The 27615-nt window shown below is 44.0% G+C and overlaps 1 protein-coding gene across 1 annotated transcript in view; it reads left to right on the top strand.

Moving 5' to 3' along the window:
* POLH (DNA polymerase eta) overlaps positions 1-27615 on the top strand; it is a 228783-nt gene that overhangs the window by 64418 nt on the left and 136750 nt on the right. The window contains exons 7-9 of the mRNA XM_053712821.1: positions 8412-8531; positions 9335-9458; positions 25700-25803. Coding sequence (XP_053568796.1) covers positions 8412-8531; positions 9335-9458; positions 25700-25803 — 348 coding nt within the window. The remainder of the gene's footprint in view (positions 1-8411; positions 8532-9334; positions 9459-25699; positions 25804-27615) is intronic.

The following is a 27615-nucleotide window of genomic DNA, read 5'->3' as shown; positions in this document are numbered from 1 at the left end:
GGCACCTTCTAGCTGTCTGTGCTGTATATTGGGTGTCTTTATAGGGTGGGGTGCACCTTCTAGCGGTCTGTGCTGTATATTGGGTGTCTGTATAGGGTGGGGGGCACCTTCTTGCTGTCTGTGCTGTATATTGGGTGTCTGTATAGGGTGGGGGGCACCTTCTAGCTGTCTGTGCTGTATATTGGGTGCCTGTATAGGGTGGGGGCACCTTCTAGCTGTATGTGCTGTATATTGGGTGCCTGTATAGGGTGGGGGCACCTTCTAGCTGTCTGTGCTGTATATTGGGTGTCTGTATAGGGTGGGGGGCACCTTCTAGCTGTCTGTGCTGTATATTGGGTGTCTGTATAGGGTGGGGGGGCACCTTCTAGCTGTCTGTGCTGTATATTGGGTGTCTGTATAGGGTGGGGGGCACCTTCTAGCTGTCTGTGCTGTATATTGGGTGTCTGTATAGGGTGGGGGGCACCTTCTAGCTGTCTGTGCTGTATATTGGGTGTCTGTATAGGGTGGGGGGCACCTTCTAGCTGTCTGTGCTGTATATTGGGTGTCTGTATAGGGTGGGGGCACCTTCTAGCTGTCTGTGCTGTATATTGGGTGTCTGTATAGGGTGGGGGGGCACCTTTTAGCTGTCTGTGCTGTATATTGGGTGTCTGTATAGGGTGGGGGGCACCTTCTAGCTGTCTGTGCTGTATATTGGGTGTCTGTATAGGGTGGGGGGCACCTTCTAGCTGTCTGTGCTGTATATTGGGTGTCTGTATAGGGTGGGGGGCACCTTCTAGCTGTCTGTGCTGTATATTGGGTGTCTTTATAGGGTGGGGTGCACCTTCTAGCTGTCTGTGCTGTATATTGGGTGTCTGTATAGGGTGGGGGGCACCTTTTAGCTGTCTGTGCTGTATATTGGGTGTCAGTATAGGGTGGGGGGCACATTCTAGCTGTCTGTGCTGTATATTGGGTGTCTGTATAGGGTGGGGGGCACCTTCTAGCTGTCTGTGCTGTATATTGGGTGTCTGTATAGGGTGGGGGGCACCTTCTAGCTGTCTGTACTGTATATTGGGTGTCTGTATAGGGTGGGGGGCACCTTCTAGCTGTCTGTATAGGGTGGGGGGGCACCTTCTAGCTGTCTGTGCTGTATATTGGGTGTATGTATAGGCTGGGGGCACCTTCTAGATGTCTGTGCTGTATATTGGGTGTCAGTATAGGGTGGGGGGCACCTTCTAGATGTCTGTGCTGTATATTGGGTGTCATTATAGGGTGGGGGGCACCTAGCTGTCTGTGCTGAATATTGGGTGTCAGTATAGGGTGGGGGGCACCTTCTAGTTGTCTGTATAGGGTGGGGGGCACCTTCTAGCTGTCTGTGCTGTATATTGGGTGTCTGTATAGGGTGGGGGGAACCTTCTAGCTGTCTGTGCTGTATATTGGGTGTCCGTATAGGGTGGGGTGCACCTTCTAGCTGTCTGTGCTGTATATTGGGTGTCTGTATAGGGTGGGGGGCACCTTCTAGCTGTCTGTGCTGTATATTGGGTGCCTGTATAGGGTGGGGGGCACCTTCTAGCTGTCTGTGCTGTATATTGGGTGCCTGTATAGGGTGGGGGGCACCTTCTAGCTGTCTGTGCTGTATATTGGGTGTCTGTATAGGGTGGGGGGGCACCTTCTAGCTGTCTGTGCTGTATATTGGGTGTCTGTATAGGGTGGGGGGGGCACCTTCTAGATGTCTGTGTTGTATATTGGGTGTCTGTATAGGGTGGGGGGCACCTTCTAGCTGTCTGTGCTGTATATTGGGTGTCTGTATAGGGTGGGGGGCACCTTCTAGCTGTCTGTGCTGTATATTGGGTGTCTGTATAGGGTGGGGGTCACCTTCTAGCTGTCTGTGCTGTATATTGGGTGTCTGTATAGGGTGGGGGGCACCTTCTAGCTGTCTGTGCTGTATATTGGGTGTCTGTATAGGGTGGGGGGCACCTTCTAGCTGTCTGTGCTGTATATTGGGTGTCTGTATAGGGTGGGGGGCACCTTCTAGCTGTCTGTGCTGTATATTGGGTGTCTGTATAGGGTGGGGGGCACCTTCTAGCTGTCTGTGCTGTATATTGGGTGTCTGTATAGGTTGGGGGGCACCTTCTAGCTGTCTGTATAGGGTGGGGGGCACCTTCTAGCTGTCTGTGCTGTATATTGGGTGTCTGTATAGGGTGGGGGCACCTTCTAGCTGTCTGTGCTGTATATTGGGTGTCTGTATAGGGTGGGGGGCACCTTTTAGCTGTCTGTGCTGTATATTGGGTGTCTGTATAGGGTGGGGGTCACCTTCTAGCTGTCTGTGCTGTATATTGGGTGTCTGTATAGGGTGGGGGGCACCTTCTAGCTGTCTGTGCTGTATATTGGGTGTCTGTATAGGGTGGGGGGCACCTTTTAGCTGTCTGTGCTGTATATTGGGTGTCAGTATAGGGTGGGGGGCACCTTCTAGCTGTCTGTGCTGTATATTGGTTGTCTGTATAGGGTGGGGGTCACCTTCTAGCTGTCTGTGCTGTATATTGGGTGTCTATATAGGGTGGGGGGCACCTTCTAGATGTCTGTGCTGTATATTGGGTGCCTGTATAGGGTGGGGGGCACCTTCTAGCTGTCTGTGCTGTATATTGGGTGTCTGTATAGGGTGGGGGGCACCTTCTAGCTGTCTGTGCTGTATATTGGGTGTCTGTATAGGGTGGGGGGCACCTTCTAGCTGTCTGTGCTGTATATTGGGTGTCTATATAGGGTGGGGGGCACCTTCTAGCTGTCTGTGCTGTATATTGGGTGTCTGTATAGGGTGGGGGGAACCTTCTAGCTGTCTGTGCTGTATATTGGGTGTCTGTATAGGGTGGGGTCACCTTCTAGCTGTCTGTGCTGTATATTGGGTGTCTGTATAGGGTGGGGGGCACCTTCTAGCTGTCTGTGCTGTATATTGGGTGTCAGTATAGGGTGGGGGGCACCTTCTAGCTGTCTGTGCTGTATATTGGGTGTCTGTATAGGGTGGGGGGCACCTTCTAGCTGTCTGTGCTGTATATTGGGTGTCTGTATAGGGTGGGGGGCACCTTCTAGCTGTCTGTGCTGTATATTGGGTGTCTGTATAGGGTGGGGGGCACCTTCTAGCTGTCTGTGCTGTATATAGGGTGTCTGTATAGGGTGGGGGGCACCTTCTAGCTGTCTGTGCTGTATATTGGGTGTCTGTATAGGGTGGGGGGCACCTTCTAGCTGTCTGTGCTGTATATTGGGTGTCTGTATAGGGTGGGGGGCACCTTCTAGCTGTCTGTGCTGTATATTGGGTGCCTGTATAGGGTGGGGGGCACCTTCTAGCTGTCTGTGCTGTATATTGGGTGTCTGTATAGGGTGGGGGGCACCTTTTAGCTGTCTGTGCTGTATATTGGGTGCCTGTATAGGGTGGGGGGCACCTTCTAGCTGTCTGTGCTGTATATTGGGTGCCTGCATAGGGTGGGGGGGCACCTTCTAGCTGTCTGTGCTGTATATTGGGTGTCTGTATAGGGTGGGGGCACCTTCTAGCTGTCTGTGCTGTATATTGGGTGTCAGTATAGGGTGGGGGCACCTTCTAGCTGTCTGTGCTGTATATTGGGTATCTGTATAGGGTGGGGGGCACCTTCTAGCTGTCTGTGCTGTATATTGGGTATCTTTATAGGGTGGGGGGCACCTTCTAGCTGTCTGTGCTGTATATTGGGTGTCTGTATAGGGTGGGGGGCATCTTCTAGCTGTCTGTGCTGTATATTGGGTGTCTGTATAGGGTGGGGGGCACCTTCTAGCTGTCTGTGCTGTATATTGGGTGTCTGTATAGGGTGGGGGGCACCTTCTAGCTGTCTGTGTTGTATATTGGGTGTCTGTATAGGGTGGGGGGCACCTTCTAGCTGTCTGTGTTGTATATTGGATGTCTGTATAGGGTGGGGGCACCTTCTAGCTGTCTGTGCTGTGTATTGGGTGTCTGTATAGGGTGGGGGGCACCTTCTAGCTGTCTGTGCTGTGTATTGGGTGTCTGTATAGGGTGGGGGGCACCTTCTAGCTGTCTGTGCTGTGTATTGGGTGTCTGTATAGGGTGGGGGGCACCTTCTAGCTGTCTGTGCTGTGTATTGGGTGTCTGTATAGGGTGGGGGCACCTTCTAGCTGTCTGTGCTGTATATTGGGTGCCTGTATAGGGTGGGGGGCACCTTCTAGCTGTCTCTGCTGTATATTGGGTGTCTGTATAGGGTGGGGGGCACCTTCTAGCTGTCTCTGCTGTATATTGGGTGTCTGTATAGGGTGGGGGCACCTTCTAGCTGTCTGTGCTGTATATTGGGTGTCTGTATAGGGTGGGGGCACCTTCTAGCTGTCTGTGCTGTATATTGGGTGTCTGTATAGGGTGGGGGGCACCTTCTAGCTGTCTGTATAGGGTGGGGGGCACCTTCTAGCTGTCTGTGCTGTATATTGGGTGTCTGTATAGGGTGGGGGGCACCTTCTAGCTGTCTGTGCTGTATATTGGGTGTCTGTATAGGGTGGGGGGCACCTTCTAGCTGTCTGTGCTGTATATTGGGTGTCTTTATAGGGTGGGGGGCACCTTCTAGCTGTCTGTGCTGTATATTGGGTGTCTGTATAGGGTGGGGGCACCTTCTAGCTGTCTGTGCTGTATATTGGGTGTCAGTATAGGGTGGGGGCACCTTCTAGCTGTCTGTGCTGTATATTGGGTGTCTGTATAGGGTGGGGGCACCTTCTAGCTGTCTGTGCTGTATATTGGGTGTCTGTATAGGGTGGGGGCACCTTCTAGCTGTCTGTGCTGTATATTGGGTGTCAGTATAGGGTGGGGGGCACCTTCTAGCTGTCTGTGCTGTATATTGGGTGTCAGTATAGGGTGGGGGCACCTTCTAGCTGTCTGTGCTGTATATTGGGTGTCTGTATAGGGTGGGGGGCACCTTCTAGCTGTCTGTGCTGTATATTGGGTGTCAGTATAGGGTGGGGGGCACCTTCTAGCTGTCTGTGCTGTATATTGGGTGTCAGTATAGGGTGGGGGCACCTTCTAGCTGTCTGTGTTGTATATTGGGTGTCAGTATAGGGTTGGGGGCACCTTCTAGATGTCTGTGCTGTATATTGGGTGTCTATATAGGGTGGGGGGCACCTTCTAGATGTCTGTGCTGTATATTGGGTGTCAGTATAGGGTGGGGGGCACCTTCTAGATGTCTGTGCTGTATATTGGGTGTCTGTATAGGGTGGGGGCACCTTCTAGCTGTCTGTGCTGTATATTGGGTGCCTGTATAGGGTGGGGGGCACCTTCTAGCTGTCTGTGCTGTATATTGGGTGTCTGTATAGGGTGGGGGGCACCTTCTAGCTGTCTGTGCTGTATATTGGGTGTCTGTATAGGGTGGGGGCACCTTCTAGCTGTCTGTGCTGTATATTGGGTGTCTGTATAGGGTGGGGGGCACCTTCTAGCTGTCTGTGCTGTATATTGGGTGTCTGTATAGGGTGGGGGGGGCACCTTCTAGATGTCTGTGCTGTATATTGGGTGCCTGTATAGGGTGGGGGGCACCTTCTAGCTGTCTGTGCTGTATATTGGGTGTCTGTATAGGGTGGGGGGCACCTTCTAGCTGTCTGTGCTGTATATTGGGTGTCTATATAGGGTGGGGGGCACCTTGTAGCTGTCTGTGCTGTATATTGGGTGTCTGTATAGGGTGGGGGGAACCTTCTAGCTGTCTGTGCTGTATATTGGGTGTCTGTATAGGGTGGGGGCACCTTCTAGCTGTCTGTGCTGTATATTGGGTGTCTGTATAGGGTGGGGGGCACCTTCTAGCTGTCTGTGCTGTATATTGCGTGTCAGTATAGGGTGGGGGGCACCTTCTAGCTGTCTGTGCTGTATATTGAGTGTCTGTATAGGGTGGGGTGCACCTTCTAGCTGTCTGTGCTGTATATTGGGTGTCTGTATAGGGTGGGGGGCACCTTCTAGCTGTCTGTGCTGTATATTGGGTGCCTGTATAGGGTGGGGGGAACCTTCTAGCTGTCTGTGCTGTATATTGGGTGTCTGTATAGGTTGGGGGCACCTTCTAGCTGTCTGTGTTGTATATTGGGTGTCTGTATAGGGTGGGGTGCACCTTCTAGCTGTCTGTGCTGTATATTGGGTGTCTGTATAGGGTGGGGTGCACCTTCTAGCTGTCTGTGCTGTATATTGGGTGTCTGTATAGGGTGGGGGTACCTTCTAGCTGTCTGTGCTGTGTATTGGGTGTCTGTATAGGGTGGGGGGCACCTTCTAGCTGTCTGTATATTGGGTGTCAGTATAGGGTGGGGGGCACCTTTTAGCTGTCTGTGCTGTATATTGGGTGTCTGTATAGGGTGGGGGACACCTTCTAGCTGTCTGTGCTGTGTATTGGGTGCCTGTATAGGGTGGGGGGCACCTTCTAGCTGTCTGTGCTGTATATTGGGTGTCAGTATAGGGTGGGGGGCACCTTTTAGCTGTCTGTGCTGTATATTGGGTGTCTGTATAGGGTGGGGGGCACCTTCTAGCTGTCTGTGTTGTATATTGGGTGTCTGTATAGGGTGGGGGTCACCTTCTAGCTGTCTGTGCTGTATATTGGGTGTCTGTATAGGGTGGGGGGCACCTTCTAGCTGTCTGTGCTGTATATTGGGTGCCTGTATAGGGTGGGGGGCACCTTCTAGCTGTCTGTGCTGTATATTGGGTGTCAGTATAGGGTGGGGTGCACCTTCTAGCTGTCTGTGCTGTGTATTGGGTGTCTGTATAGGGTGGGGGGCACCTTCTAGCTGTCTGTATATTGAGTGTCTGTATAGGGTGGGGGCACCTTCTAGCTGTCTGTGCTGTATATTGGGTGTCTGTATAGGGTGGGGGGCACCTTTTAGCTGTCTGTGCTGTATATTGGGTGTCAGTATAGGGTGGGGGGCACCTTCTAGCTGTCTGTGCTGTATATTGGGTGTCTGTATAGGGTGGGGGGCACCTTTTAGCTGTCTGTATATTGGGTGTCTGTATAGGGTGGAGGACACCTTCTAGCTGTCTGTGCTGTGTATTGGGTGTCTGTATAGGGTGGGGGGCACCTTCTAGCTGTCTGTATATTGGGTGTCTGTATAGGGTGGGGGGCACCTTTTAGATTTCTGTACTGTATATTGGGTGTCTGTATAGGTTGGGGGGCACCTTCTAGCTGTCTGTGCTGTATATTGGGTGTCTGTATAGGGTGGGGGGCACATTTTAGCTGTCTGTGCTGTATATTGGGTGCCTGTATAGGGTGGGGGGCACCTTCTAGCTGTCTGTGCTGTATATTGGGTGTCTGTATAGGGTGGGGGGCACCTTCTAGCTGTCTGTGCTGTATATTGGGTGTCTGTATAGGGTGGGGGGCACATTTTAGCTGTCTGTGCTGTATATTGGGTGCCTGTATAGGGTGGGGGGCACCTTCTAGCTGTCTGTGCTGTATATTGGGTGTCTGTATAGGGTGGGGGGCACCTTTTAGCTGTCTGTGCTGTGTATTGGGTGTCTGTATAGGGTGGGGGGCACCTTCTAGCTGTCTGTATATTGGGTGTCTGTATAGGGTGGGGGGCACCTTTTAGATTTCTGTACTGTATATTGGGTGTCTGTATAGGTTGGGGGGCACCTTCTAGCTGTCTGTGCTGTATATTGGGTGTCTGTATAGGGTGGGGGGCACATTTTAGCTGTCTGTGCTGTATATTGGGTGCCTGTATAGGGTGGGGGGCACCTTCTAGCTGTCTGTGCTGTATATTGGGTGTCTGTATAGGGTGGGGGGCACCTTCTAGCTGTCTGTGCTGTATATTGGGTGTCTGTATAGGGTGGGGGGCACATTTTAGCTGTCTGTGCTGTATATTGGGTGCCTGTATAGGGTGGGGGGCACCTTCTAGCTGTCTGTGCTGTATATTGGGTGTCTGTATAGGGTGGGGGGCACCTTTTAGCTGTCTGTACTGTATATTGGGTGTCTGTATAGGTTGGGGGGCACCTTCTAGCTGTCTGTATAGGGTGGGGGGCACCTTCTAGCTGTCTGTGCTGTATATTGGGTGTCTGTATAGGGTGGGGGGCACCTTCTAGCTGTCTGTGCTGTATATTGGGTGTCTGTATAGGGTGGGGGGCACATTTTAGCTGTCTGTGCTATATATTGAGTGCCTGTGCAGGTTGTGTGCCTGTTGGCTCTCATTGCTGTGTTTTGAGTACCTGTGCAGGGTGGTGGGTGCTTGTTAGTTTGCAATCTGAATGCATCTGCACTTCCTGAATATAAATAAAAATGTATATATATCTATATCCTGCTTGGGTACATATGATTGCTGAAGGATGTGGTGCAGCTCCCTTACCACTTGCAGCGCATTCTCTCTCCTGTTTAGACTATTACTGACAGTCAGTTCTTGTGCGCAGCAGGAGACATTCTATGATAGCTTGTAGTTCTCACGCAGTCATTGCTTTTTCCTTTAATCAGCCGCCACCTTGGAGGAAAGTTGGGTCTATCTGTCAGCAAGATCCTCGGGGTGGAGAACATGGGGCAGCTGACCCAATTTAGTGAATCGCACCTGCAGAGTCACTTCGGGGACAAAACGGGGTAGGTACGCGACATCTGTGTAGTACGACAGCAAATGTGAGAGGAGTGCCTCTGCATATTTGAGAGAGTTATATGCGTGTGCTCACTGTAACTTGGTCTGGTTATTTTTCTGAGGAAATTGGCAGGTCCTAAGTGTCATCCCAATTTCTTAGTTAGGATTTGAGCAAAATTGACCCAGGTAGCATGGATAGAGCTTTGGAAATAATTGAGCATAAGTTGGAAGGTATAGTCACGCAGGCTAGGGTTTTACACTTGAAGGAAGCAGAAGGGCAATGGTCCAGAAGACAGCTAAGACCGAGGTCAGATACAGTCAGGAGTCATAGGCGCAAACAGAAGGGAAGTCAAGTATTCCGGCTAAAGGTTTGATGATAAAAATTAAATGGGATTTGTGTGAGACATCCTATTTCCTTGTCATCTAGGCAGTAGGAGAATCTCACAGAGGGAGGTAGGATCATGAGTCACAAGTTTCTCTCTTGGATATAAAGAGGAATTAATCCCGTAATGTGCTGTCATTTCATATACTAAGGTCTACTGGCAAATTAAAAAATGTCCGTTTGTGTTTTATTTTGTTTGTAAGATTTAAGTTGAGCATTGATATGGTTTGTCTACGACAGTAAGGACACTATGTGATATAAGGGTGGTTTTATACTGAAGTACTACTCGGCCTTGTGTTGGGTAGTGTGCAAAAGTATCGGAAGGAAAGTATAAAAGGACCCCATGTCATGCTGATTTGTACATACATAAATCTGCTTTTACAGACAGTGCCAGGTATCTCAAACGAGTATTTGGTTTTATTTGTGCAGGTCCTGGCTCTATTTACTGTGCCGTGGGATAGAGGATGAGCCAATCAAACCTCGGCAGCTGCCCAAATCAATTGGATGCAGCAAGACCTTCCCTGGAAAATCTGCACTGTCCACTCAAGATCAGGTGAAGATAACAGTTGTGATTTATCTGTAATGTGTATGCTGCATTGTTTTAAAAGATAGATAATCTCTTTATTACCCATTCCCCAGTTTTGCATAACCAACACGGTTATATTAATATACTTTTTACCTCCGTGATTACCTTGTATCTAAGAACCTTCTTCCAGCCCCCTGATCACATGACTGTGACTGTTTATCATCTATTGTCTTAAATTTAGCATTGTTTTGTGCTAAATCTTAAATAACCCCCTGTGCCTTAACACAGTGTTATCTATATGGCCCACGTGTACTTTCTGTCTCTTTGTGTTAAAAATAGATTTAAAAAGCATGTGATAAGAGGCAGCCCTCAAAGGCTTAGAAATTAGCATATGAGCCTACCTAGGTTTAGTTTAAACTAAGAATACCAAGAGAAAAAAGCAAATTTAATGATAAAAGTAAATGGGAAAGTTGATTAAAATTAATTCCTATCTGAATAATGAAAGTTTAATTTATACTAGACTGTCCCTTTAAATAGCTCCTCCCTTTCCTCCCACCCCAGTCATTCTCTTTGCCTACGTTAGTGATAGGAAGAGGTAAAGTGAGGTGTTAGATTAGATTCTTCAATCAAGAGTTTATTATTTTTAAAGTAGTTCCAGAGTGTGCTACTTTGTCCTAGGGTGTAGCCGTAGTCCATATCAGTCTCTACAGTAGAGCTATTGGTGGCTTTAGAGCAATGGGAACTTGTGGGACATAATTCTCACTGCGCCTCCCATACATTTATGCTGCCGTTATTCTGATGGCCTAAACACACTTAACTCAGGCTTTATCATTTTCCACAGGGCTATGGGAGGGAGAGGAACTCCTAAACCTGCTGAGCTGCCCTGCTGTTGGGCAGAGTTCAAGGTAAGTGCTAACTTTTATTCTGGGTCTGGGAAGATCTCAGAGGAGTGGAGCACTTTGTTATATTTCAGGGGACATAGCTTCATTTCTGTAAGAAGGAGGACCCTGTGACAGCAATTACTATGTAGGCACTGGGCTAAGCGCTTATATCTACATCTGAGTATAGAGAACTCAGGAGGGTAAAGTGTTTTTGTGGCTGGTTCAGTTGATTACATCCAAATCGTTTTGTTTTTGGGCTAAGATGCTACCTGTCAGTGGTAGTACTATTTTCACTCTCGTTCTTTATGGTGCCTAAGTTTCTCCCGGTGGCTATTTTTATCTTAAAGGGACATTGTACCCAAATTTCTTTCATGTAATTAGCAAGAGTCCATGAGCTAGTGACGTATGGGATATACATTCCTACCAGGAGGGGCAAAGTTTCCCAAACCTTAAAATGCCTATAAATACACCCCTCACCACACCCACAATTCAGTTTTACAAACTTTGCCTCCGATGGAGGTGGTGAAGTAAGTTTGTGCTAGATTCTACGTTGATATGCGCTCCGCAGCAAGTTGGAGCCCGGTTTTCCTCTCAGCGTGCAGTGAATGTCAGAGGGATGTGAGGAGAGTATTGCCTATTTGAATGCAGTGATCTCCTTCTACGGGGTCTATTTCATAGGTTCTCTGTTATCGGTCGTAGAGATTCATCTCTTACCTCCCTTTTCAGATCGACGATATACTCTTATATATACCATTACCTCTGCTGATTCTCGTTTCAGTACTGGTTTGGCTTTCTACAAACATGTAGATGAGTGTCCTGGGGTAAGTAAATCTTATTTTCTGTGACACTCTAAGCTATGGTTGGGCACTTTGTTTATAAAGTTCTAAATATATGTATTCAAACATTTATTTGCCTTGACTCAGAATGTTCAACTTTCCTTATTTTTCAGACAGTCCGTTTCATATTTGGGATAATGCATTTGAATTAATCATTTTTTCTTACCTTCAAAAATGTGACTCTTTTTTTTTCCTGTGGGCTGTTAGGCTCGCGGGGGCTGAAAATGCTTCATTTTATTGCGTCATTCTTGGCGCTGACTTTTTTGGCGCAAAAATTATTTTCCGTTTCCGGCGTCATACGTGTCGCCGGAAGTTGCGTCATTTTTTGACGTTATTTTGCGCCAAAAATGTCGGCGTTCCGGATGTGGCGTCATTTTTGGCGCCAAAAGCATTTAGGCGCCAAATAATGTGGGCGTCTTATTTGGCGCTAAAAAATAAGGGCGTCGCTTTTGTCTCCACATTATTTAAGTCTTATTTTTTCATTGCTTCTGGTTGCTAGAAGCTTGTTCTTTGGCATTTTTTTCCCATTCCTGAAACTGTCATTTAAGGAATTTGATCAATTTTGCTTTATATGTTGTTTTTTTCTCTTACATATTGCAAGATGTCTCACGTTGCATCTGAGTCAGAAGATACTACAGGAAAATCGCTGTCTAGTGCTGGAGCTATCAAGCTAAGTGTATCTGCTATAATTTTTGGTATCTGTTTCTCCAGCTGTTGTTTGTATTGCATGTCATGACAAACTTATTAATGCAGATAAAATTTCCTTTAGTACTGTTACATTACCTGTTGCTGTTCCGTCAACATCTAATTTTCAGAGTGTTCCTGATAACATAAGAGATTTTATTTTTTAAATCCATTAAGAAGGCTATGTCTGTTATTTCTCCTTCTAGTTTACATAAAAGTCTTTTAAAACTTTGCTTTTTTCAGATGAATTTTTAAATGAACATCATCATTCTGATACTGATAATGGTTCTTCTGGTTCAGAGGTTTCTGTCTCAGAGGTTGATGCTGATAAATCCTTGTATTTGTTCAAGATGGAATTTATTCGTTCTTTATTTAAAGAAGTATTAATTGCATTAGAAATAGAGGATTCTGGTCCTCTTGATGCTAAATCTAAACGTTTAATTAAGGTTTTTAAATCTCCTGTAGTTATTCCAGAAGTGTTTCCTGTCCCTGATGCTATTTCTGAAGTAATTTCCAGGGAATGGAATAATTTGGGTAATTCTTTTACTCCTTCTAAACGTTTAAGCAATTATATCCTGTGCCATCTGACAGATTAGAGTTTTTGGGACAAAATCACTAAGGTTATGGGGCTGTCTCTACTCCTGCTAAATGTGCTACTATTCCTACGGTAGATAGTAATTCATTTTAAGGATCCTTTAGATAGGAAAATTGAATCCTTTCTAAGAAAAGCTTACTTATGTTCAGGTAATCTTCTTAGACCTGCTATATTTTTAGCGGATGTTGCTGCAGCTTCAACTTTTTGGTTAGAAGCTTTAGCGCAACAAGTAACAGATCATAATTTTATAGCATTATTATTATTCTATAACATGCTAATAATTTTATTGGTGATACCATCTTTTGATATCATTAGAGTTGATGTCAGGTATATCTATTTTAGCTAGAAAAGCTTTATGGATTAAACTTGGAATGCTGATATGTCTTCTAAGTCTACTTTGCTTTCCTTTTCTTTCCAGGGTAATAAATTATTATTTCAACTGTTTCTGGAAGGAAGGGAACTTTTTTACCAAAGGATAAAAAATCTAAGGTAAATTTCAATAAGGAACAAAAGCCTGATCCTTCATCCTCAGGAGCGGTATCAGTTTGGAAACTATTTCCAGTTTGGAATATATCCAAGCCTTATAGAAAACCTATAGCCAGCTCCTAAGTACCCATGAAGGTGCGGTCCTTATTCCAGCTCAGCTGGTATGGGGCAGATTACGTTTTCTTCAAAGAAATTTTGATCAATTCCGTTCTCAATTTCTGGTTTTAAAACATTGTTTCAGAAAGGTACAGCATTGGCTTCAGTTAAGGCCTCCTGCTAAGAGATTTTTTTCTTTCCCGTGTCCCAGTTAACACAGCAAAGGCTCAGCATTTCTGAAATGTGTTTCAGATCTAGAGTTGGCTGGAGTAATTATGCCAGTTCCAGTTCTGGAACAGGGGCTGTGGTTTTATTTTATCTCTTCATTGTACCAAAGAAGGTCAATTCCTTCAGACCAGTTCCGGATCTATCAATTTTGAATCGTTATGTAAGGATAACAACATTCAGTTTCTGTAGGACTGTCCTGCCTTTTGTTTAGCAAGGGCATTATATGTCTACAATAGATTTACAGGATGTGTATCTGCATATTCCGATTCATCCAGATCACTTTTAGTGTCTGAGATTCTCTTTTTAGACAAGCATTACCAGTTTTGTGGCTCTACCGTTTGGCCTAGCCTCAGTTCCAAGAATTTTTTTCAAAGATTCTCGGTGCCCTTCTTTCTGTAATCAGAGAACAGGGTTTTGGTATTTCCTTATTGGACGATATCTGGGTACTTGCTCAGTCTTCTCATTTTCGAAGAATCTCATATGAATCGACTTGTGTTGTTTCTTCAAGTTCATGGTTGGAGGATCAATTTACCATTCAGTTCCTTGATTCCTCAGACAAGGGTAACCTTTTTAGGTTTCTAGAATAGATTCAGTGTCTATGACTCTGTCCTTGTCAGACAAGAGAAGTTTAACATTGATTTCAGCTTGTCAAAACCTTCAGTCACAATCATTCCCTTTGGTAGCCTTATGCATGGAAATTTTAGGTCTTAGGACTGCCGCATCAGATGCGATCTCCTTTGCTCGTTTTCACATGCGACCTCTTCAGCTCTGTATGCTGAACCAATGGTGCAGGGATTACTCAAAGATATCTCACTTAATATCTTTAAACCGATTATACAACACTCTCTGACATGGTGGACAGATCACCATCGTTTAGTTCAGGGGGCTTCTTTGTTCTTCCGACCTGGACTATAATCTCAACAGATGCAAGTCTTACAGGTTGGGGAGCTGTGTGGGGGTATCTGACGGCACAAGGGGTTTGGGAATCTCAGGAGGTGAGATTTCCGATCAATATTTTGGAACTCCGTGCAATTTCAGAGCTCTTCAGTCTTGGCCTCTTCTGAAGAGAGAGTTGTTCATTTGTTTTCAGATAGACAATGTCACAACTGTGGCATACATCAATCATCAAGGAGGGACTCACAGTCCTCTGGCTATGAAAGAAGTATCTCGAATTTTGGTTTGGCCGGAATCCAGCTCCTGTCTAATCTCTGCGGTTCATATACCAGGTATGGACAATTGGAAAGCGGATTATCTCAGTCGCCAAACGTTGCACCTGGGCGAATGGTCTTCACCCAGAGGTATTTCCTCAGATTGTTCAAATGTGGGAACTCCCAGAAATAGATCTGATGGCTTCTCATCTAAACAAGAAACTTCCCTGGTATCTGTCCGGATCCAGGGATCCTCGGGCGGCGGCAGTGGATGCATTATCTCTTCCTTAAAAGTGTCATCCTGCCTATATCTTTCCGCCTCTAGTTCTTCTTCCAAGGGTATTCTCCAATATTCTAAGGAATGCTCGTTTGTCCTGCTGGTAGCTCCAGCATGGCCTCACAGGTTTTGGTATGCGGATCTTGTCCGGATGACCTCTTGCCAGCTGTGGACTCTTCCGTTAAGACCAGTCTTCTGTCTCAAGGTTCTTTTTTCCATCAGGATCTCAAAACCTTAATTTTAAGGTGTGGAGTTTGAACGCTTGATTCTTGGTCAAAGAGGTTTCTCTGACTCTGTGATTGATACTATGTGACAGGCTCGTAAATCTGTATCTAGAGAGATATATTATAGAGTCTGGAAGACTTATATTTCTTCAGGATGGTTTAGATAAAGGTTTGTCCGCAAGTTTCTTGAAAGACAAATCTCTGCTCTTTCTGTTCTTTTTCACAGAAGGATTGCTAATCTTCCTGATATTCATTGTTTTGTACAAGCTTTGGTTCGTATAAAACCTGTCATTAAGTCAATTTCTCCTCCTTGGAGTTTGAATTTGGTTCTGGGGGCTCTTCAAGCTCCTCCTTTTGAACCCATGCATTCTTTGGTCATTATATTACTTTCTTGGAAAGTTTTGTTTCTTTTGGCCATCTCTTCTGCCAGAAGAGTCTCTGAATTATCTACTCTTTTTTGTGAGTCTCCTTTTCTGATTTTGCATCAGGATAAGGCGGTGCTGCGAACTTCTTTTGAATTTTTTACCTAAGGTTGTGAATTCTAACAACATTAGTAGAGAAATTGTGGTTCCTTCATTATGTCCTAATCCTATGAATTCTAAGGAGAAATCATTGCATTCTTTGGATGCTGTTAGAGCTTTGTATTATTATGTTGAAGCTATTAAGTCCTTCCGAAAGACTTCTAGTCTATTTGTCATCTTTTCCGGTTCTAGAAAAGATCAGAAAGCTTCTGCCATTTCTTTGGCATCTTGGTTGAAATCTTTATTTCATCATGCCTATGTTGAGTCGGGTAACACTCCGCCTCAAAGGATTACAGCTCATTCTACTAGGTTAGTTTCTACTTCCTGGGCGTTTAAGAATGAAGCTTCGGTTGATCAGATTTGCAAAACAGCAACTTGGTCCTCTTTGCATACTTTTACTAAATTCTACCATTTTGATGTGTTTTCTTCTTCTGAAGCAGTTTTTGGTAGAAACGTACTTCAGGCAGTGGTTTCAGTTTGAATCTTCTGCTTATGTTTTTTCATTAAAAATTTTATTCTGGGTGTGGATTATTTTCAGCAGGAATTGGCTGTCTTTATTTTCTCCCTCCCTCTCTAGTGACTCTTGTGTGGAAAGATCCACATCTTGGGTAATCATTATCCCATACGTCACTAGCTCATGGACTCTTGCTAATTACATGAAAGAAAACATAATTTATGTAAGAACTTACCTGATAAATTCATTTCTTTCATATTAGCAAGAGTCCATGAGGCCCGCCCTTTTTTGTGGTGGTTTTGGTTTTTTTTTTGTATAAAGCACAATTATTCCAATTCCTTATTTTATATGCTTTCGCACTTTTTTCTTATCACCCCACTTCTTGGCTATTCGTTAAACTGAATTGTGGGTGTGGTGAGGGGTGTATTTATAGGCATTTTAAGGTTTGGGAAACTTTGCCCCTCCTGGTAGGAATGTATATCCCATACGTCACTAGCTCATGGACTCTTGCTAATATGAAAGAAATGAATTTATCAGGTAAGTTCTTACATAAATTATGTTTTTTTCTTGTGTAATTCAGAAAGAGCATGCAATTTCTCCAACATAGGTGTGTCCGGTCCACGGCGTCATCCTTACTTGTGGGATATTCTCTTCCCCAACAGGAAATGGCAAAGAGCCCAGCAAAGCTGGTCACATGATCCCCTCCTAGGCTCCGCCTACCCCAGTCATTCTCTTTGTCGTTGCACAGGCAACATCTCCACGGAGATGGTTAAGAGTTTTTTGGTGTTTAAATGTAGTTTTTATCCTTCAATCAAGTGTTTGTTATTTTAAAATAGTGCTGGTATGTACTATTTACTCTGAAACAGAAAAGAGATGAAGATTTCTGTTTGTAAGAGGAAGATGATTTTAGCAAACGTTACTAAAATCGATTGCTGTTTCCACACAGGACTGTTGAGATGAAGTAACTTCAGTTGGGGGAAACAGTTGGCAGACTTTTCTGCTTGAGGTATGACTGGCCACATTTCTAACAAGACTATGTAATGCTGGAAGGCTGTCATTTCCCCTATGGGGACCGGTAAGCCATTTTCTTAGATTAAGTAAAAGAATAAAGGGCTTCATAAGGGCTTAAAAAACTGGTAGACATTTTTCTGGGCTAAAACGATTACTTGCTAAGCATATTTTGCAGATTATAACTCTTAATAGTTATTATAATCTTGGGGATTGTTTTAAAAAAAACGACAGGCACTGTATTGGACACCTTTTTCAGATGGGGGCCTTTTCTAGTCATAGGCAGAGCCTCATTTTCGCGCCACTAATGCGCAGTTGTTTTTGGAGAGCAAGGCATGCAGATGCATGTGTGAGGAGCTAAGAACCACTGAAAAAGCTTATAGAAGGCGTCATTTGGTATCGTATTCCCCTCTGGGCTTGGTTGGGTCTCAGCAAAGCAGATAGCTGGGACTGTATAGGGGTTAAATGTAAAAACGGCTCCGGTTCCGTTATTTTAAGGGTTAAAGCTTTCAAATTTGGTGTGCAATACTTTTAAGGCTTTAAGACACTGTGGTGAAATTTTGGTGAATTTTGAACAATTAATTCATACTTTTTCACATATTCAGTTATAAAGTGTGTTCAGTTTAAAATTTAAAGTGACAGTAACGGTTTTATTTTAAAACGTTTTTTGTGCTTTGTTGACAAGTTTAAGCCTGTTTAACATGTCTGTACCATCAGATAAGCTATGTTCTATATGTATGAAAACCAAGGTTTCTCCCCATTTAAATTTATGTGATAATTGTGCCATAGTGTCCAAACAAAGTAGGGACAATGATGCCACAGATAATGATATTGCCCAAGATGATTCCTCAAATGAGGGGAGTAAGCATGATACTGCATCATCCCCTTCTGTGTCTACACCAGTTTTGCCCACACAAGAGGCCCCTAGTACATCTAGTGCGCCAATACTTATTACCATGCAACAATTAACGGCGGTAATGGATAATTCTATTGCAAACATTTTATCCAAAATGCCTACTTATCAGAGAAAGCGCGATTGCTCTGTTTTAAACACTGAAGAGCAAGAGGACGCTGATGATAACTGTTCTGACATACCCTCACACCAATCTGAAGGGGCCAGGAGGGAGGTTTTGTCTGAGGGAGAAATTTCAGATTCAGGAAAAATTTCTCAACAAGCTGAACCTGATGTTGTAACATTTAAATTTAAATTAGAACATCTCCGCGCACTGCTTAAGGAGGTATTATCTACTCTGGATGATTGTGACAATTTGGTCATTCCAGAGAAATTATGTAAGATGGACAAGTTCCTAGAGGTTCCGGTGCCCCCCGATGCTTTTCCTATACCCAAGCGGGTGGCGGACATAGTAAATAAGGAGTGGGAAAGGCCCGGCATACCTTTTGTTCCTCCCCCTATATTTAAGAAATTATTTCCTATAGTCGACCCCAGAAAGGACTTATGGCAGACAGTCCCCAAGGTCGAGGGGGCGGTTTCTACTCTAAACAAACGCACTACTATTCCTATAGAAGATAGTTGTGCTTTCAAAGATCCTATGGATAAAAAATTAGAGGGTTTGCTTAAAAAGATGTTTGTTCAGCAAGGTTACCTTCTACAACCAATTTCATGCATTGTTCCTGTCACTACGGCAGCGTGTTTCTGGTTCGAAGAACTAGAAAAGTCGCTCAATAAAGAATCTTCGTATGAGGAGGTTATGGACAGAGTTCAAGCACTTAAATTGGCTAACTCTTTTATTTTAGATGCTGCTTTGCAATTAGCTAGATTAGCGTCGAAAAATTCAGGGTTTGCTATCGTGGCGCGCAGAGCGCTTTGGCTAAAGTCTTGGTCAGCGGATGTGTCTTCCAAGACAAAATTGCTTAACATCCCTTTCAAGGGTAAAACACTGTTTGGTCCTGATTTGAAAGAGATTATTTCAGACATCACCGGGGGAAAGGGCCACGCCCTCCCTCAGGATAGGTCTTTTAAGGCTAAAAATAAGCCTAATTTTCGTCCCTTTCGCAGAAACGGACCAGCCTCTAATTCTACATCCTCTAAGCAAGAGGGTAATACTTCACAACCCAAACCAGCCTGGAGACCGATGCAAGGCTGGAACAAGGGTAAGCAGGCCAAGAAGCCTGCCACTGCTACCAAAACAGCATGAAGGGATGGCCCCCGATCCGGGACCGGATCTGGTGGGGGGCAGACTTTCTCTCTTTGCTCAGGCTTGGGCAAGAGATGTTCAGGATCCTTGGGCACTAGAAATAGTTTCTCAAGGTTATCTCCTGGAATTCAAGGAACTACCCCCAAGGGGAAGGTTCCACAGGTCTCAATTATCTTCAAACCAAATAAAAAGACAGGCATTCTTACATTGTGTAGAAGACCTGTTAAAGATGGGAGTAATTCATCCAGTTCCAATAGGAGAACAAGGGATGGGGTTTTACTCCAACCTGTTCATAGTTCCCAAAAAAGAGGGAACATTCAGACCAATTTTAGATCTCAAGATCCTAAACAAATTTCTAAGGGTTCCATCGTTCAAAATGGAAACCATTCGAACGATCCTTCCCATCATCCAGGAAGGTCAATTTATGACCACGGTGGATTTAAAGGATGCATACCTACATATTCCTATCCACAAGGAACATCATCAGTTCCTAAGGTTCACTTTTCTGGACAAGCATTACCAGTTTGTGGCACTTCCATTCGGATTAGCCACTGCTCCGAGAATTTTCACAAAGGTACTAGGGTCCCTTCTAGCGGTTCTAAGACCAAGGGGCATTGCAGTAGTACCTTACTTGGACGACATCCTGATTCAAGCGTCGTCTCTGTCAAAAGCAAAGGCTCATACGGACATCGTCCTAGCCTTTCTCAGATCTCACGGATGGAAAGTGAACAAAGAAAAAAGTTCTCTGTCCCCGTCAACAAGAGTTCCCTTCTTGGGAACAATAATAGATTCCTTAGAAATGAGGATTTTCCTGACAGAGGTCAGAAAATCAAAAATTCTAAGCTCTTGTCAAGTACTTCATTCTGTTCTTCGTCCTTCCATAGCGCAGTGCATGGAAGTAATAGGATTGATGGTTGCAGCAATGGACATAGTTCCTTTTGCACGAATTCATCTAAGACCATTACAACTGTGCATGCTCAGACAGTGGAATGGGGATTATACAGACTTGTCTCAGACGATTCAAGTAGATCAAAAGACCAGAGATTCACTCCGTTGGTGGCTGATCCTGGACAACCTGTCACAGGGAATGAGCTTCCGCAGACCAGAGTGGGTCATTGTCACGACCGACGCCAGTCTGGTGGGCTGGGGCGCGGTCTGGGAACCCCTGAAAGCTCAGGGTCCATGGTCTCGGGAAGAATCTCTTCTCCCGATAAACATTCTGGAACTGAGAGCGATATTCAATGCTCTCAAAGCTTGGCCTCAACTAGCAAAGGCCAAATTCATAAGGTTTCAATCAGACAACATGACGACTGTTGCATATATCAACCATCAGGGGGGAACAAGGAGTTCCCTGGCGATGGAGGAAGTGACCAAGATAATTCAATGGGCGGAGGATCACTCCTGCCACTTGTCTGCAATCCACATCCCAGGAGTGGAAAATTGGGAAGCGGATTTTCTGAGTCGTCAGATATTCCATCCGGGGGAGTGGGAACTCCATCCGGAAATCTTTGCCCAAATAACTCAATTATGGGGCATTCCAGACATGGATCTGATGGCCTCTCGTCAGAACTTCAAGGTTCCTTGCTACGGGTCCAGATCCAGGGATCCCAAGGCGACTCTAGTAGATGCACTAGTAGCACCTTGGACCTTCAACCTAGCTTATGTATTCCCACCGTTTCCTCTCATTCCCAGGCTGGTAGCCAGGATCAATCAGGAGAGGGCTTCGGTGATCTTGATAGCTCCTGCGTGGCCACGCAGGACTTGGTATGCAGACCTGGTGAATATGTCATCGGCTCCACCATGGAAGCTAAAGCGTGGGTTTTCAGATTCTGTAATAGATACTCTGATTCAGGCTAGAAAGCCTGTAACTAGAAAAATTTACCATAAAATATGGAAAAAATATATCTGTTGGTGTGAATCTAAAGGATTCCCATGGAACAAGATAAAAATTCCTAAGATTCTATCCTTTCTACAAGAAGGTTTGGAGAAAGGATTATCTGCAAGTTCTCTGAAGGGACAGATCTCTGCTTTATCTGTTTTACTTCACAAAAGGCTGGCAGCTGTGCCAGACGTTAAAGCGTTTGTTCAGGCTCTGGTTAGAATCAAGCCTGTTTACAGACCTTTGACTCCTCCCTGGAGTCTAAATCTAGTTCTTTCAGTTCTTCAAGGGGTTCCGTTTGAACCCTTACATTCCGTAGATATTAAGTTATTATCTTGGAAAGTTTTGTTTTTGGTTGCAATTTCTTCTGCTAGAAGAGTTTCAGAGTTATCTGCTCTGCAGTGTTCTCCGCCCTATCTGGTGTTCCATGCAGATAAGGTGGTTTTGCGTACTAAGCCTGGTTTTCTTCCGAAAGTTGTTTCCAACAAAAATATTAACCAGGAGATAGTTGTACCTTCTTTGTGTCCGAATCCAGTTTCAAAGAAGGAACGTTTGTTACACAATTTGGACGTAGTCCGTGCTCTAAAATTCTATTTAGAGGCTACTAAAGATTTCAGACAAACATCTTCTTTGTTTGTTGTTTATTCTGGTAAAAGGAGAGGTCAAAAAGCAACTTCTACCTCTCTTTCTTTTTGGCTTAAAAGCATTATCCGATTGGCTTATGAGACTGCCGGACGGCAGCCTCCTGAAAGAATCACAGCTCACTCCACTAGGGCTGTGGCTTCCACATGGGCCTTCAAGAACGAGGCTTCTGTTGACCAGATATGTAAGGCAGCGACTTGGTCTTCACTGCACACTTTTGCCAAATTTTACAAATTTGATACTTTTGCTTCTTCGGAGGCTATTTTTGGGAGAAAGGTTTTGCAAGCCGTGGTGCCTTCCATTTAGGTGACCTGATTTGCTCCCTCCCTTCATCCGTGTCCTAAAGCTTTGGTATTGGTTCCCACAAGTAAGGATGACGCCGTGGACCGGACACACCTATGTTGGAGAAAACAGAATTTATGCTTACCTGATAAATTACTTTCTCCAACGGTGTGTCCGGTCCACGGCCCGCCCTGGTTTTTTTAATCAGGTCTGATGAATTATTTTCTCTAACTACAGTCACCACGGTATCATATGGTTTCTCCTATGCATATTTCCTCCTGTACGTCGGTCGAATGACTGGGGTAGGCGGAGCCTAGGAGGGATCATGTGACCAGCTTTGCTGGGCTCTTTGCCATTTCCTGTTGGGGAAGAGAATATCCCACAAGTAAGGATGACGCCGTGGACCGGACACACCGTTGGAGAAAGTAATTTATCAGGTAAGCATAAATTCTGTTTTTAAGCAACTTTCTAATTTACTCCCGTTATCAATTTTTCTTCGTTCTCTTGCTATCATTATTTGAAAAAGAAGGCATCTAAGCTTTTTTTTTGGTTTCAGTACTCTGGACAGCACTTTTTTATTGGTGGATGAATTTATCCACCAATCAGCAAGGACAACCCAGGTTGTTCACCAAAAATGGGCCGGCATCTAAACTTACATTCTTGCATTTCAAATAAAGATACCAAGAGAATGAAGAAAAATTGATGATAGGAGTAAATTAGAAAGTTGCTTAAAATTTCATGCTCAATCTGAATCACGAAAGAAAATCTTTGGGTACAGTGTCCCTTTAAAATGACAATGGCGACCGGGAGATCGATAACAGTAACGCTCACGATGGGCGGAGCCTGTTTTGAGCACCCGCTACTGTTTTAATTTTCATTGCCAGTGTTAGACAACTCTGTATTGCCTAGTACGGGGTCTGTTTGCATTGTGCTTCTCAGTACACTTAAACAGTTACCAGCAGCTTCTCTGGTTTTTTATTGAGGGTGCAGGGCTGAGCGTTAAACAGTGGATGATACCACGTTTTTCAAGCTAGAGAGAGTTTCTAGTACACGCCCACGGGGGCGGAGCTATGTTTGGCGCCCGTTTGGATGGCGCACTTACTATTTTCCTTCCGATATCGGAAAGGAAGCTTGATAGCACAGTACTTTCTGTTTCTCATGTGGGACCGGACAGCGCCACTGCTGCGTTCCAGATCCGTTTTACATATAAATATGTCCCACTATCTTTATTACTTGTCGCTTTTCTAAATAAAGTTTGGGTTTTTTTCTGCTTTCACAGACTGATGGACACCTCAGCAATAGTTAGGCTGAGGTGTAGATAGGTTCTGATATAGTTATGCACTATCTTATACTTTTGCTGCTCTAAAAAATATAAAGTTTCTTTTTATGTCTTAAAGAGACAGTAACGTTTTTTTTATGGTTAACTTTTATTACAAAATTTAACTTGTTTATTGGTTTAATTCATCCTTTGTGATTTAGGATGGATCTTGAGCACACAAAAATTAACGTTACTTTAAACATTTAAAGGGACAGTTACATTTTTTATGCTTTCTAGGAGTCTGTTGACAATGGTCAATCTCTGCCACAAACTTCTACTATAGTGTCCCTCTAAACTTTATGGCCACATGCAGTGCCCTGCGCTTCTTTTCTCACTCCTCCACCCGGAGTTGCTCTGCATTCATACATTGTTTTTCCCACGAGGTAGGAGACTTTACTAGAGGTATTATTTTCAATCATTTACAATTGAAAATTATTTGATTCAGTTGTTAATATTCTGAATGGTTCTTCCCTGTTACCTGAAAGAGGAATATACTTCGGGATTACCTGATAGAGAATTCTCAAACTCTGATGGAACATTATTTTATTTGATCCTGAGGTTGTTTTTTTTCTTTCAGTTTTTAGCTTGAACACCTCCATTTGTTACTTTAGGAGGTTTTAACTACCCTGGGCGACTCCAACATTACCGGTGTAAGCGATCCTAGTGCGTCCAGCAAATTGTAAAGAATGGAAACAGCCAGCTGTAGTAGCCTGATGGTTAGCTTAGCTGTCTAGCTAGTGGAAGGTTTGCAGTTTGAAACCAGCTGCAGCTATTAACCGCATTCCCTATATTTAAAGAGTTGTTTCCCATAGCCGACTCGGCTATGGAGGCTGGGCAATCATTCCCTTGGGTGGAAGGAGTAGTTTCCAGCTTAGATAAGAGAACTACTATACCCTTAGAGGATAGTTGGGTTTTTCAAAGGTCCTATGGACAAAGATTAGAGAGAGGATGTACACCAGGGCTTAAAATGGCAACCAGCTGTGTACTTTGCTAACATCACTAGTGCAACGGCATATTCGTTTGATGAGTTGTCTGATACTATTACGTCAGAAACTCCCCTGGATAAAATCCAGGATATGATAAAGGCTTTCATATTCTTTTATTTCAAATTTTTCCCTTCAAGTTATCAAGATGGGAGCATAGGTTTCAGGTTTCTCTGTTCCAGCTCACAGAGCCTTAAGGTTAGAGCCTTGTTCTACGGATGTATGCTCTAAATCTAAGCTTTTAATTATTCATTACAAGGGGAAGACCTTGTTGGAACCTGGCTTGAAAGAGGGTCAGGGCAGTCTTTCAGTCTTCGTTCAGGCTTGGGTTCGAGATGTTCAGAATCCTTGGGCAATAGAAAATGGTGTCCCAGGGATTCAAATTGGAGTTTAAGAGTTTTCTTCCCAGAGGTGGTTTTCTGCTTTCAAGATTATCTGCAGATCAAACAAAAGGAGAGGCGTTCTTACACTGCAGGGTGTGGCTTCCTCATGGGCATTCAAAAATGATGCTTCTGTTGAACAGATTTGCAAGCTGCAACTTGGTAGTCTTCACACTTTTTCCAAATTTGACACACTTGCCTCGTCCGAGGCTGTTTTGTGGAGAAAGGTTCTTCAAGCAGTGGTGCCTTCTGTTTAGGTTCCTGTCTTGTCCCTCCCTTTCATCCGTGTCCTATAGCTTTGGTATTGTATCCCATAAGTAAGGATGAAATCCGTGGACTCGTCATATCTTGTAAAAGAAAAGGAAATTTATGCTTACCTGATAAATGTTATTTCTTTTACGATATGACGAGTCCACGGCCCACCCTGTCATTTTCTAAGACAGGTCTTTATTTTTGTTAAACTTCTGTCACCTCTGCACCTTGGCTTTTCCTTTCTCTTCCTATCTTCGGTCGAATGACTGGAGTGGGAGGGAAGGGAGGAGCTATATATACAGCTCTGCTGTAGTGCTCTTTGCCTCCCCTGCTGACCAGGAGGCGATATCCCATAAGTAAGGATGAAATCCGTGGACTCGTCATATCGTAAAAGAAATACATTTATCAGGTAAGCATAAATTTCCTTATTACGTTACCTGTTGCTACATATGTGAAATAATCTTGTATATCTGACACGTTTTCTACATAACTAAGACTGTCATTACTAGTGATTATATAGATATTTATATTACGTTACCTGCTCCTACATATGCGAAATAAACTTGTATATCTGACACGTTTTCTACATAACCAAGACTGTCATTACTAGTGATTATATAGATATTTATATTATGTTGCCTGTTCCTTCATATGATTGATAAATAAATATATATATATATATATATATATATATATATATATATTCCAAGTAATAGATCCACACTGGCTGGACTTTCAAAAAACAATAGTTTAGTGTACAGTTGGCTCCCCAAAAGTCCAGGGAGTGCGGATCTATTACTTGGAGTTAGATATTGTTGTTCCTGACACCCTTTCTCGTATCTTAAGAGGTGAGAGTTCAAATCCCTATGAGCTTTCATATATATACTAACATAATGTTGCCATTTGACATTTTGGTGTTGTCTGTGCCCTCCCTGTAGGTTCAATACTGGCTACTGCAACTGGCGCTGGAGCTGGAAGAAAGATTACTGAAGGACCGAGAGACGGTAAGTGTGACCGGCAGCCTTGCTACTGACCTTTTTGTGTGCATCAGCAGTACTAGAAAATTCCCTTCCTTTCGGCTGGATACACTTGATATAGTTTTTTACGTTCTTGTAACATTTGATCTGTTTCTTTCATGTAATTGGGAAGAGTCCATGAGCTAGTGACGTATGGGATATACAATCCTACCAGGAGGGGCAAAGTTTCCCAAACCTCAAAATACACCTCCCACCACACCCACAATTTAGTTTTACAAACTTTGCCTCCTATGGAGGTGGTGAAGTAAGTTTTTGTGCTAAGATTTCTTCGTTGATATGCGCTTCTCAGCATTTTGAAGCCCGATTCCTCTGAGTACAGTGAATGTCAGAGGGATGTGAAGGGAGTATCGCCTATTTCCTCACAGGGGATCTATTTCATAGGTTCTCTGTTATCGGTCATAGAGATTCATCTCCTACCTCCCTTTTAAGGATCGACGATATACTCTCATATTCCATTACCTCTACTGATAACTGTTTCAGTACTGGTTTGACTATCTGCTATATGTGGATGGGTGTCTTTTGGTAAGTATGTTTTCATTACTTAAGACATTCTCAGCTATGGTTTGGCACTTTTATGTATTTATATAAAGTTCTAAATATATGTATTGTACTTATATTTGCCATAATTCAGGTTTTCAGTATATTTCCTTTTGCAGACTGTCAGTTTCATATCTGGGAAATGCTTTTTTTATGAAAAATGTATTTCTTACCTGGGATATAGTCTCTTTTTCAAATTGACTGTCTTCTAAAATTGCAGGCAGAATTAGGCTACGTTAGTTGACGCAAATTCGTCATCTCCAGCGTCTTAGTTGACGCCGAGTTCTTCACAAGGTTGCGTCATCTATGACGCGAGTGTGTCGTTTTTGGCGCCAAAAAATATTTCTTTCATGTAATTAGCAAGAGTCCATGAGCTAGTGACGTATGGGATATACATTCCTACCAGGAGGTGCAAAGTTTCCCAAACCTCAAAATGCCTATAAATACACCCCTCACCACACCCACAATTCAGTTTTACAAACTTTGCCTCCCATAGAGGTGGTGAAGTAAGTTTGTGCTAAATTTCTACGTTGATATGCGCTTCGCAGCAGGCTGAAGCCCGGTTTTCCTCTCAGAGTGCAGTGAATGTCAGAGGGATGTGAAGGGAGTATTGCCTATTTGAATACCATGGTCTTCCTCTAGGGGATCTATTTCATAGGTTCTGTTATCGGTCGTAGAGATTTCTTCTCCTACCTCCCTTTTCAGATTGACGATATACTCTTATATACCATTACCTCTACTGATTCTCGTTTCAGTACTGGTTTGGCTTTCTACTATATGTAGATGAGTGTCTTGGGGTAAGTAAATCTTATTTCTATTTATGACACTCAAAGCTATGGTTGGGCACTTTATATGTAAAGTTCTAAATATATGTTTTAAACTTATATTTGCCTTGATTCAGGATAATCAGTATTCCTTCTTTCAGACTCTCAGTTTCATTTTTTGGGAAAATGCATATGAATAAATATTTTCTCTTGTTAAGTGTGTTCAGTCCACGGGTCATCCATTACTTATGGGATATATTCTCCTTCCCAACAGGAAGTTGCAAGAGGATCACCCAAGCAGAGCTGCTATATAGCTCCTCCCCTCACATGTCATACCCAGTCATTCTCTTGCAACTCTCAACAAAGGAGGTCGCGAGAGGAGTTGGAGTTTTTACTTAATTATTCTTCAATCAAAAGTTTGTTATTTTAAAATGACACCGGAGTGTGCCGTTTTTTGTATCTCAGGCAGTATTTGGAGAAGAATCTGCCTGCGTTTTTCTATGATCTTAGCAGACG

The sequence above is a fragment of the Bombina bombina genome, chromosome 4 (genome assembly GCF_027579735.1).
Source record: "Bombina bombina isolate aBomBom1 chromosome 4, aBomBom1.pri, whole genome shotgun sequence".
Classification (NCBI taxonomy): domain Eukaryota; kingdom Metazoa; phylum Chordata; class Amphibia; order Anura; family Bombinatoridae; genus Bombina; species Bombina bombina.
The sequence above is the reverse complement of the archived record's forward strand: the minus strand, read 5'-3'. Positions and strand labels throughout refer to the sequence as shown.